Source organism: Aotus nancymaae, unplaced genomic scaffold (assembly GCF_030222135.1).
Source record: "Aotus nancymaae isolate 86718 unplaced genomic scaffold, 86718_ANA_hifiasm-v0.15.2.pri h1tg000028l, whole genome shotgun sequence".
Classification (NCBI taxonomy): Eukaryota; Metazoa; Chordata; class Mammalia; order Primates; family Aotidae; genus Aotus; species Aotus nancymaae.
Genome location: NW_026988441.1, coordinates 37,968,291 through 37,979,069, shown reverse-complemented (window position 1 = coordinate 37,979,069; position 10,779 = coordinate 37,968,291). Strand labels below are relative to the sequence as shown.

The window sequence follows — 10,779 nt, the reverse complement described above, 5'->3', positions numbered from 1 at the left end:
TATATAAAATATATATATATGCGAGTGTGGTAGCGTACAACTGTAGTCCCAGCTACGCCAGAGAGCAAGGTGGGAGGGAGGGTCTCTTGAGCACATAAGTTTGAGGCTGCATTGAGCTCGGATAGCGCCACTGCACTCCAGCCTGGGCTACAGAGTGAGACTCTGTCTCAAAAAAATAAAAATAGATAAAATAAAGCAGAAACATGCCGGGCGCGGTGGCTCACGCCTGTAATCCCAACACTTTGGGAGGCCGAGGCAGGTGGATCACGAGGTCAAGAGATCGAGACCATCCCGGTCAACATGGTGAAACCCCGTCTCTACTAAAAATACAAAAAATTAGCTGGGCACCGTGGCGCGTGCCTGTAATCCCAGCTACTCAGGAGGCTGAGGCAGGAGAATTGCCTGAACCCAGGAGGCGGAGGTTGCGGTGAGCCGAGATCGCGCCATTGCACTCCAGTCTGGGTAACAAGAGCGAAACTCCGTCTCAAAAAATAAATAAATAAATAAATAAATAAAAATAAAGCAGAAACAATACAAAACGAAGACAATTGGTCGGTAAGGGGACTCGAACTGGAGGCTCTAAAACTTCTCCAGCCCCGCCCACTCCATTTCCTAAACTGGCTCCGCCCTTTTAGGCTCCGTCCCTAGCCCTGTCCCACCCTTAACGGCGCCCGCCCAGCCTCCCGGAAGTGGGCGGCCTAGCGAGCGCGCTACCCGGGCTCAAAGCACGCCGGGCGTTGTAGTTCCGCCATCGAACGGAAGCCGACCGGGACGCGCGGAGGGATGTGGCCCGGAATATTGGTTGGGGGGGTCCGGGTGGCGGCAGGCAGGTACCCCGCTCTGGGGCTTCGCCTCGCCTCTCGGTTTGCAGCGCAGCGGACGCCCCAGAGCGGCCTGGCCCTGCAGCGGAGCCTGCACGTGACGGCGGCCCGAGCTCTCCCGCTCATTCCCATCGTGGTGGAGCAGACGGTACGGCGGCCGGGCAGGGACACGGCCCGGGGGCTCCGGGCCAGGTGGGGATCGGCTGGCTACCCCCCGACCCCCCACCTCCATCTTTCTGTCCCCAGGGTCGCGGGGAGCGCGCCTATGACATCTACTCGCGGCTGCTGCGGGAACGCATCGTGTGCGTCATGGGCCCGGTGAGCGCCCCGCGCCGGGACCCTCCCCAGCGCCTGCCCAGACCTCCTCCGCCCCTCCTTCCCGAAGCCTTGACTCTCTTCCCGCAGGCTCTGCTCTCCTTCCAGCCTCCTCCCCTCTCCCTCTAACTTCCCTCCTGGCTCCCGCCCCATCACCCGCTCCTCACCCCTTCCCCTCTGCTCCTCAACTCTTGATCTCCGACTGCCTTCCTGACACCTGGTGGCACCGCTGCCTTCCTTCCTAGGCTCAAGACTCTCCCCAGCCATTCTGACCCCTTCCTTTCCTGTGTCCTGAGCCCCCTGACGGCCCCTTTTCTGTGCTCCAGACACCCTGGGTTCTAGCCACTACTCTCTCCCCATCCCCTTCTGGGTCCTAAATTCTTCCCGACACCTTTTACTTGGGCTCTGGCCCCCCTTCCTGGTTCCCTGACCCATCCCCAGTTTCCCTTAAAACTCTCCCCACCCCAAATCTGGTGTCAACCCCACCCCCCACCCTCTCCACCTGCAGATAGATGACAGCGTTGCCAGCCTGGTTATTGCACAGCTCCTCTTCCTGCAATCCGAGAGCAACAAGAAGCCCATCCACATGTACATCAACAGCCCTGGTGAGCAGGGCCTTTCCTAGGTGCCAGGGACACTCATCAGGGCGCACGGGTGACTCGGGACCAGAATCCCGGGTCAGCGATGTTCTCTCTCTGGGAAAGGGTGCAGAGTGTCAGAATTCCACAAGTGGCTTGAAACTGCCAAAAGGTGCCTGTGGCAGGCTTTTAAGCCTGGGTTCACAAGTCAGGATGTGGCCTCTTTGATCCTGCACGTCCTGTTTTGCCAACTTGACCCAGCTGACATTTAAAATTGGTAGATTTTAGGCTGGGCACAGTGGCTCACGCCCGTAATTCCAACACTTTGGGAGGCTGAGGCAGGCAGATCACTTGAGCTCAGGAGTTCAAGACTAGCCTGGGCAACATAGTGAGACCCCCATCTGTATTAAAAAAATACAAAAATTAGCTGGGGGTGGTGGCGCGTGCCTGTAGTCCCAGGTACTCAGAAGGCTGAGGCAGAAGGATCACTTGAGCCCAGGAGGTCAAGGCTGTAGTGAACCCGTCTCAAAAATAATAATAATAATAATTGGTAGATTTTCTTCCCCCTCTCAAAAAAAAAGTAGTCAATTTTGATGGAGTACTTACGATGCAGGCATTTTGCTTTTTTTTTTTTTTGAGATGGAGTCTTGCTCTATCGCCCAGGCTACAGTGCAGTGGCACAATCTTGGCTCACTGCAACCTCCGCCTCTTGGGTTCAAGTGATTCTCTGGCTTCAGCCTCCCAACTAGGTGGGATTACAGGCATATGCCACCATGACCGTCTAATTTTTTATATTTAGTAGAGATGAGGTTTCACCATGTTGGTCAAACTGGTCTCGAACTCCTGACCTCAAGTGATCCACCCTTGGCCTCCCAAAGTGCTGGGATTACAGGCGTGAGCCACCACACCTGGCCTGGTTTCTAGTTTCTCTTGGAAATTTAGTAGATGTGGTCCTGTGGGCCCCCTGGCACATGTGGCAAGAGTCAGCCAACTGTGAAGCAATGGCTGTCCCTTTTGCCCATACCTGGTCCTTGTCACCTGTTTTTGTCACCTCCCTGGAAGCATTTGTGTTTGTGAACCCTGCTTTAAAGAGCTGCTTCTAGGCACAGTACAGTGGCTCACGCGTGTAATCCCAGCCACTTGGGAGGCCAAGGCAGGCGGATCACTTGAGGTCAGGAATTCAAGAGCAGCCTGGTCAACCTGGTGAAACCCCATCTCTACTGAAAATACAAAAATTAGCTGGGCGTGGTGGCGTGTGCCTGTAATCCCAGCTACTTGGGAGGCTGAGGCAGGAGAATTGCATGAACCCGGCAGGCAGAGGTTGCAGTGAGCTAAGATTGCGCCACTGCACTCCAGCCTGGGTGACAGAGTGAGACTCCATCTCAAAAAATTTAAAAAAGGGCTGCTTCTGGCCGCTTGTGGTGGCCCATGCCTATAATCCAGCACTTTGGGAGGATCGCTTGAGCCCTGGAGTTTGAGACCAGCCTTGGGCAACATGGCGAGACCAAGGCTTAATTCTTTAAAAAAGGAGGGGATCGTGACCAGGCACAGTGGCTCACACCTGTAATCCCAGCCCTTTGGGAGGCCAAGGCCGGTGGATCACAAGGTCAGGAGTTCGAGATCAGCCTGACCAATATGATGAAACCTCATCTCTACTAAAAATACAAAAATTACGCAGGCATCATGGTGCACGCCTGTAATCTTGGCTACTGGGGAGGCTGAGGCAGGAGAATGGCTTGAACCCAGGAGGCGGACGTTGCAGTGAGCTGAGATTGCACCACTGCGCTCTAGCGTGGGTGACAAAGCAAGACTCTGTCTCAGAAAAGAAAAAAAAAAAGGAGGGGGGCTGTTCCATCTCCTAACCCTCCTCCCCAGGGTTAGGAGATGGAACAGGGAAAGGGTCGGGGGAGCTGGTCCATCCCCTCACTTGCCCCCTGCCCGCAGGTGGTGTGGTGACCGCGGGCCTCGCCATCTATGACACGATGCAGTATATCCTCAACCCAATCTGCACATGGTGCGTGGGCCAGGCCGCCAGCATGGGCTCCCTGCTTCTTGCCGCCGGCAGCCCGGGCATGCGCCACTCGCTTCCCAACTCCCGCATCATGATCCACCAGCCCTCAGGGGGCGCCCGGGTGAGTGCCAGACATGCCAGCTGCTGTCAGGGTTCAGGACACGGTCTAGGCAGAAGGACTGACTGGGCAGAAGTCAGGTGTGGGAGTGGATGTCTTACAATGTGCAGGCTTGGCTACATGTGGCGGCTCAGGCCTATAACCCTAGCACTTTGGGAGACAGAGGTGGGAGGATCACGTGAGCTCAGGAGTTCGAGACCAGCCAGAGGAACATAGTGAGACCTCATCTTTATTTGAAAAAGAAAAAGGCCAGGCATGGTGGCTCACGCCTGTAATCTTGACACTGGGAAGCCGGGGCAGATGGATCATTTGAAGTCAGGAATTCAAGACCAGCCTGGCCAACATGGTGAAACCCCTTCTCTATTAAAAGTACAAAAATTAGCCAGGCGTGGTCATGTGTGCCTGTAATCGCAGCTATTTTGGGAGGCTGAGATAGAAGAATCACTTGAACCTGGGAGGTAGAAGTTGCAGTGAGTTGAGATGGTGCCACTGCACTCCAGCCCGTATGAGCAGAGACTCTGTCTCAAAAAAAAAAAAAGGTAAAAAAAAGAAAGAGCACTCAGGAGTTGTTTGCTATTTCTTTTTTTTTTTTCTTTGAGATGGAGTCTTGCTCTGTCACCCAGGCTGGAGAGCAGTGTTGCCATCTTGGCTCACTGCAACCTCCGCCTCCTGGGTTCAAGCAATTCTCTTTCCTCCGCTTCCTGAGTAGCTGGGACTACAGGCCTGTGCCCCCACGCCCGGCTGATTTTTGTACTCTCAGCAGAGACGAGGTTTTACCATGTTGGTCAGGCTGATCTCGAACTCTTAACCTCGTGGTCTGCCTGCCTCGGCCTCCCAAAGTGCTGGGATTACAGGTGTGAGCCTCCATACCCGGCTGTTTGTTTCCTATCTCTTAAGAATTAGTTTCAGCTGGGCACAGTGGCTCACACCTGTAATCCCAGCACTTTGGGAGGCCAAGGCAGGAGGATCACTTGAGGCCAAGAGTTTAACACCAGCCTGGGCAATAGCGAGACCCCATCTCTACAGAAAACTTTAAAAATGAGTCACGCGTGGTTCTGCTTGCCTCTGGTCCCAGCTACTCAGGAGGCCGAGGTGGGAGGATCGCTTGAGACTGAGAGGTCAAGGCTGCAATGAGCTGTATTGCACTGCTGCATTCCAGCCCCAGCAACAGAGAAAGACCCTGTCTCAAAAAAAAAAAAATGCTACAGCTGGGCATGGTGGCTCATGTCTGTAATCCCAGCACTTTAGGAGGCTGAGATGGGAGGATCACTTGAGGCCAGGGGTTTGAGACCAGTCAGAGCAACATAGCAAGACCCTATCTCTTTAAAAAAAAAAGGTGGGGGGGGCGGTTAGCTAACACCGAGAGAGACAGAGACAGAGAGAGAGAGAGAGAGACAGAGACAGAGAGAGAGAGAGAGAGACAGAGAGAGACACTGTTCTTCCCAGTCTGCAAAGCTTCAGATGCAGAAAATAAGAAAACATAGTTAATCCAGTCACAAACCCTTCCTGGTGGTGGCAAGACTGAAGCAGGATATGGGGGGATTTACCCAGTCCCGGCCCACTAGCCTGAAACTGGAAGCCCAAAGCCCAGGGAGGGCTCCTGAGTGCCACCTCCAGCTTCCCGGTGAGGGGCTGACGCTGAGGCCAGCCTTCACCCTCTCACTCCCCTTGGGCGTCCCTTAGGGCCAAGCCACAGACATTGCCATCCAGGCAGAGGAGATCATGAAGCTGAAGAAACAGCTCTACAACATCTATGCCAAGCATACCAAACAGAGCCTGCAGGTGATCGGTGAGCACCCCCTATCCAGCGTGCACACACCCTGCAGGTGATCGGTGAGCACCCCCTATCCAGCGTGCACACATGGACCCAGCATTGTTCCAGGCCGGGGCCTCTCACCTGGGGACCATCCTGGGCACTGCAGGATGTGTGGCAGCATCCCTGGCCTCCACCCACTCCACAGCAGCACCCACCATCTGTGAACCAGAAATATCTGCAGACATCAAGTGTTCCCTGGTGGGCAGAATTGCCTCCAGTCAAGAAACACTGTTCTGAGCCCTTTAAAAATATCGCTGGGCCTGGTGGTTCATGCCTGTAATCCCAGCACTTTAAGATGCCAAGGCAGGTGGATCACTTGAGGCCTAGAGTTCAATACCAGCCTGGGCAACATAACGAAACCCCATCTCTACTAAAAATATAAAAATTAGCCAGCCATGGTGGTGGGTACCTGTAATCCCCGCTGCTCTGTAGGCTGAGGCAGGAGAATTGCCTCCCCTCCTGGAAGGTGGAGGTTGCAGTAAGCTGAGATTGTGCCATTGCACTCCAGCCTGGGCAACAGATCGAGACTCTGTTTCAAAAAAAGAAGCCCCAGACTGCCCCGCGTCAGGTAAATGGGTGCACAAAAGGTGGGTTTCTTCACGTGCTGTACACAGCACCAAGGGTGAATGGTCTACTAGCCTGGCCAACATGGTGAAGCCCTATCTAAAAATTAGCCAGGCATGGTGGTGGGCACCTGTCATCCCAGCACTGTGAGAGGCTGAGGTGGGCAGATCACCTGAGGTCAGGAGTTCAAGACCAGCCTGACCAACATGGTGAAACCCCGTCTCTACTAAAAATACAAAAATTGGTCAGGCGTGGTGGCGAGCGCCTGTAATCCCAGCTACTAGGGAGGCTGAGGCAGGAGAATTGCTTGAATCCAGGAGGCAGAGGTTGCAGTGATCCGAGATCACACCATTGCACTCCAGCCTGGGCCACAGAGCAAGACTGTCTCAACAACAACAAAAAAAGAATGACTGGGCAACAGCATCACGGATGAATCTTTCTAATGTTGCATGAAAGAAGAATAAACACTCTATGATTCCATTTACTTAAACTATAACAACAGGCAGAGCTAATTTATGCTGGTAGAGGAGTGGTTACATTGGGGCGTGGGGAGCAGGTGGAATGGACTGGTGACTGCCATGGGCCCAAGTGGGGTTTCAGGGGTGCTGGAATATTCCATCTCTGGTATGGATGCTGGCCCTGTAGGATATGTTCAATCTGAAAATCCATCCACCAGACATTTACGAATCATGCCCTTTCCTGGATGTATATTACACATCAATAACAGTTTTTTTTTGTTTGAGACAGAGTCTAGCTCTGTTTCCGAGGCTGGAGTGCAGTGGTGCAATCTAGGCTCGCTGCAGCCTCCACCTCCCAGGTTCAAGTGATTCTCGTACCTCAGCCTCCCAAGTAGCTGGGATTACAAGCATGTGCCACCACACCGGGCTAATTTTTGTATTTTTAGTACCTAGAGACAGGGTTTTGTCATGTTGACCAGGCTGGCCTCAAACTCCTGGCCTCAAGTAATCCACCCACCTCAGCCCCGCAGAGTGCTGGGATTACAAGTGTGAGGCACTCTGCCTGGCCCGATAACAATTGTTTTAAAATTGAAAGTGGTATCTTAGTGATACCTAGGGGAAACTGAGGCACTGCAGAATGAGGACATGTCTCAGTCAGCTTGAGCTGCTTAACAAAACACCACAGACTGGGTGGCTTCAACAGAGATTGACTCCTCAGTTCTGGGGGCTGGGAAGCCCAAGGTCAGGGTGCCGGCTGATGGGTTCTTGGCAAGGGCTCTCTTACTGGTGTGCACACGGCCACCTTCTCACTGTGTCTTTACATGGTGGAGAGAGAACAAGCACACTGGTGTCTCCACTTCTTAGATGGCCACTAATCCCATCGGGGGCCCCTGACCCCATCTCCCCCTAATGACCTCCCGAGGACCCCATCTCCAAATCCCATCCCACTGGGGCTTGGGGCTTCGGCATATGACCTTGGGGTGGTGGGCGCAAACATTCAGGCCAAAACGGGATCCCGACCCGGCCCTGGTCTCTGCTCTTCCCCTCCAGAGTCGGCCATGGAGAGGGACCGCTACATGAGCCCCATGGAGGCCCAGGAGTTCGGCATCTTAGACAAGGTTCTCGTCCACCCTCCCCAGGATGGTGAAGATGAGCCCACGCTGGTGGAGAAGGAGCCTGTAGTAGCAGCGCCGACAGCAGACCCTGTCCCAGCAAGCACCTGAGAGCTGGGCCTCGTCTCCAGAATCACGTGGAGGGGCCAGAGGCCGGCCAGACCCCCAGCTGGGCCTTGCTTACCCCTCGCTGCTGAACCTGGAGGGGGCCCTTGAGGAACTTTGAATTTGCAAGGGTGCCCCCTACGGACGGGGCATTCCGGCGGAGACACTGTGATTTTAAATTAAATCTTTGTGGTCTTTGCTCTGCGTCTGAGACACCTCCCTCTCTGCACCATGACGGCATGGACGCATCCGTGTTCCACACGCCCCTTCTGCATCTGTCCTGACCCCAAGAGGCAAGTGAGCCATCCCTTCCTGCAGCAGATTCTCCTGATCATGTCCTGTATTCCAGGCAGTGTTCTTTTGTGAAGAAAACACAAGAAGCCATCCTCAAAGAGCTCCATTCCTGTGGGGGTAGACAGTTATTTAAAAAAAAAACAAACAGGCCGGGCACGGTGGCTCACGCCTATAATCCCAATACTTTGGGAGGCCGAAGTGGGCACATCACTTGAGGTCAGGAGTTTGAGACCATCCTGGCCAACATGGTGAAACCCCATCTCTACTAAAAATATAAAAATTAGCCGGGTGTGGTGGTGGGTGCCAGTAATCCCACCTACTCAGCAGGCTGAGGCAGGAGAATTGCTTGAACCCGGGAGGTGGAGGCTGTGGGCAAGATCATGCCACTGCACTCCAGCCGGGGCAACAGGAGCAAAAAAACTCCATCTCAAAAAAACAAAAAACAGGGACCAGGCTCGGTGGCTCATGTCTGTAAACCTAAAACTTTGAGAGGCCTAAGTGGGTGGATCACTTGTCAGGAGTTCGAGGCTAGCCTGGCCAACATGGTGAAACCCCATCTCTACTAAAAATACAAAAATTAGCTGGGCGTGGTGGTGCACGCTTGTAATCCTAGCTACTCCAGAGGCTGAGGCAGGAGAATCGCTTGAACGAAGAGGCAGAGGTTGCGGTGAGCGGGATCACGCCACTACACCCCATTCTGGGCAACAGAGCAAGACTCCGTCTCAAAAACAAAAACAAGAAAGGGCATGCAGATGTGAGGTGAGCGTGTTACAGTTTTACATGGTGTAGTCAGGGGAGGCCTCACTGAGAAGGCGGTGTTTGAGCAAAGTCTCAAAGGAGGTGAGGGATGGAGCCTGTGTCCAGGCCGAGGGCACAGCCAGTGCAAAGGCCCTGTCAAAGGACTGTACCTGGCATGTGAGAGGACCCACAAGGAGGCCAAGGGCTGAGGGAGGGTGGAAGAGATGAGATCAGAAAGCGGAATTAGCCAGGTGTGGTGGCATGCTTGAACCTGGGAGACAGGTTGCAGTGAGCCGAGATCGTGCCACTGCACTCCACCCTGGGCGACAGAGCGAGATTCTGTCTCAAGAAAGAAAAAAGTGGAGGTGAGTGAGGATAGATCATAAAAGGCCTGACATCTAAAAGGAGGGAGGTGAACCATGTAGGGTTTTGAGAAGAGGAAAAAAAATAAGGATGACTGCAACTCCTGAGGAGTGCACCATGAACAGAAACGAGAGCAGTTAGCAGAGTTGGAGTAATCCAGATGAAAGCTGAGTGGCAAATCAGATTCTAGCTAGGTGGGATGTAAGACAGCAATTTCCAAAAACTCTGAGCTGATGGCCCAAAGCAGTCAGGAAGATGGAGACCCATGACCTGAGATGGGAAGTGTAGGGAAAGGAACAGACTTGGAGTGGGGATCAGAAGTTGATTTTGGATATATTATAATCATACCTGGTGCTTGATATGTCCCTCGACGTCAGGGTCAAGAGGTTGAATTAACGGTCAGACTGAGCCCTGGCTACTGGATTTGGCACTGTGGATGTCACTGGCCACCTTAAATCAGGGCATTTCCGGTGCCGTGGGAGCCAAAAGCCAGGCTGGAGTGGACTAGAAGGAATGGGAAGAAACGTATCAGAGACAGACAAGTCTTTCAAGGAATTATGTAGCAAGGAGAGCAGGGTTGGGGCGGAATGTAGCTGTAGGGAGAAATGGGGTCAATATTTTTTAAAATTCAAGCATTGGGGCAGGCGTTTATACTCAGCAGTTACAGTGTTTGCACTTTTTATTACAGACTTTTTTTTCCCCTTTGGTGGGGAACGGAGTCTCACCCTATGGCCAGGCTGGACTGCAGTGGCTCAATCTTGGCTCACTGCAACCTCTGACTCCCTGGTTCAAGCAATGCTGCCTCAGCCTCCCAAGTAGCTGGGATTACAGGCAGATGCCACCACGCCCAGCTAATTTTTGTATTTTTAGTGGAGACGGGATTTCATTATGTTGGTGTCAATCTGACCTCACGATCCGCCCGCCTCGGCCTCCCAAAGTACTGGGATCACAGGCGTGAGCCACTGCGCCCGGCTTCATTATGGACATTTAAAATACATACAAAATTACCCAGAGCTCTGAAAGGCTGAGGGGAGAAGATCACCTGAGCTCAAGAATTCCAGGTAGCGAGCTATGATCGTGCCCTTGTACTCCAGTCTGGGCAGTAAAGGGAGAAAATAATTAAACATTTTATTATTTTTATTCTGTAAAAACATAATAAAATATAGACTGGGCATGGTGGTTCACGCCTGTAATCTCAGCACTTTGGGAGGATGAGGTGGATGGATCACCTGAGGGGAGGAGCTTGAGACCAGCGTGGCCAACATGGGGAAACCCCGTCTCTACTAAAAATACAAAAATTAGCCGGGCGTGGTAGCGGCCGCCCATAATCCCAGCTACTCGAGAGGCTGAGGCAGGAGAATCGCTTGAACTCGGGAGGCGGAGGTTGCAGTGAGTCGAGACTGCGCCGCTGCACTCCAGTCTGGGTGACAAAAGTGAAACTGTCTCAAAAACAAAAACAAACAAAAAAGTTGGGCATGGTGATTTG

General features: G+C 53.1%; 1 protein-coding gene across 2 annotated transcripts; it reads left to right on the top strand.

Annotated features, from left to right (window-relative positions):
• The first annotated feature begins 783 nt into the window (after positions 1-783).
• On the top strand, positions 784-10,465 carry CLPP (caseinolytic mitochondrial matrix peptidase proteolytic subunit). 2 transcript variants are annotated; one of them, XM_012436123.2, is made up of 6 exons: positions 784-969; positions 1,068-1,139; positions 1,645-1,741; positions 3,659-3,846; positions 5,527-5,632; positions 7,732-10,465. In XM_012436123.2, exons 1-6 carry the CDS (start codon positions 784-786, stop codon positions 7,902-7,904), a joined length of 822 nt encoding a protein of 273 aa, XP_012291546.1. In that variant the 3' UTR covers positions 7,905-10,465. The 2 variants fall into 2 exon arrangements, with proteins under 2 accessions (XP_012291546.1, XP_021532473.1); XM_021676798.2 differs by having other exon boundaries at positions 7,821-7,905.
• The last annotated feature ends 314 nt before the right edge of the window (positions 10,466-10,779 follow it).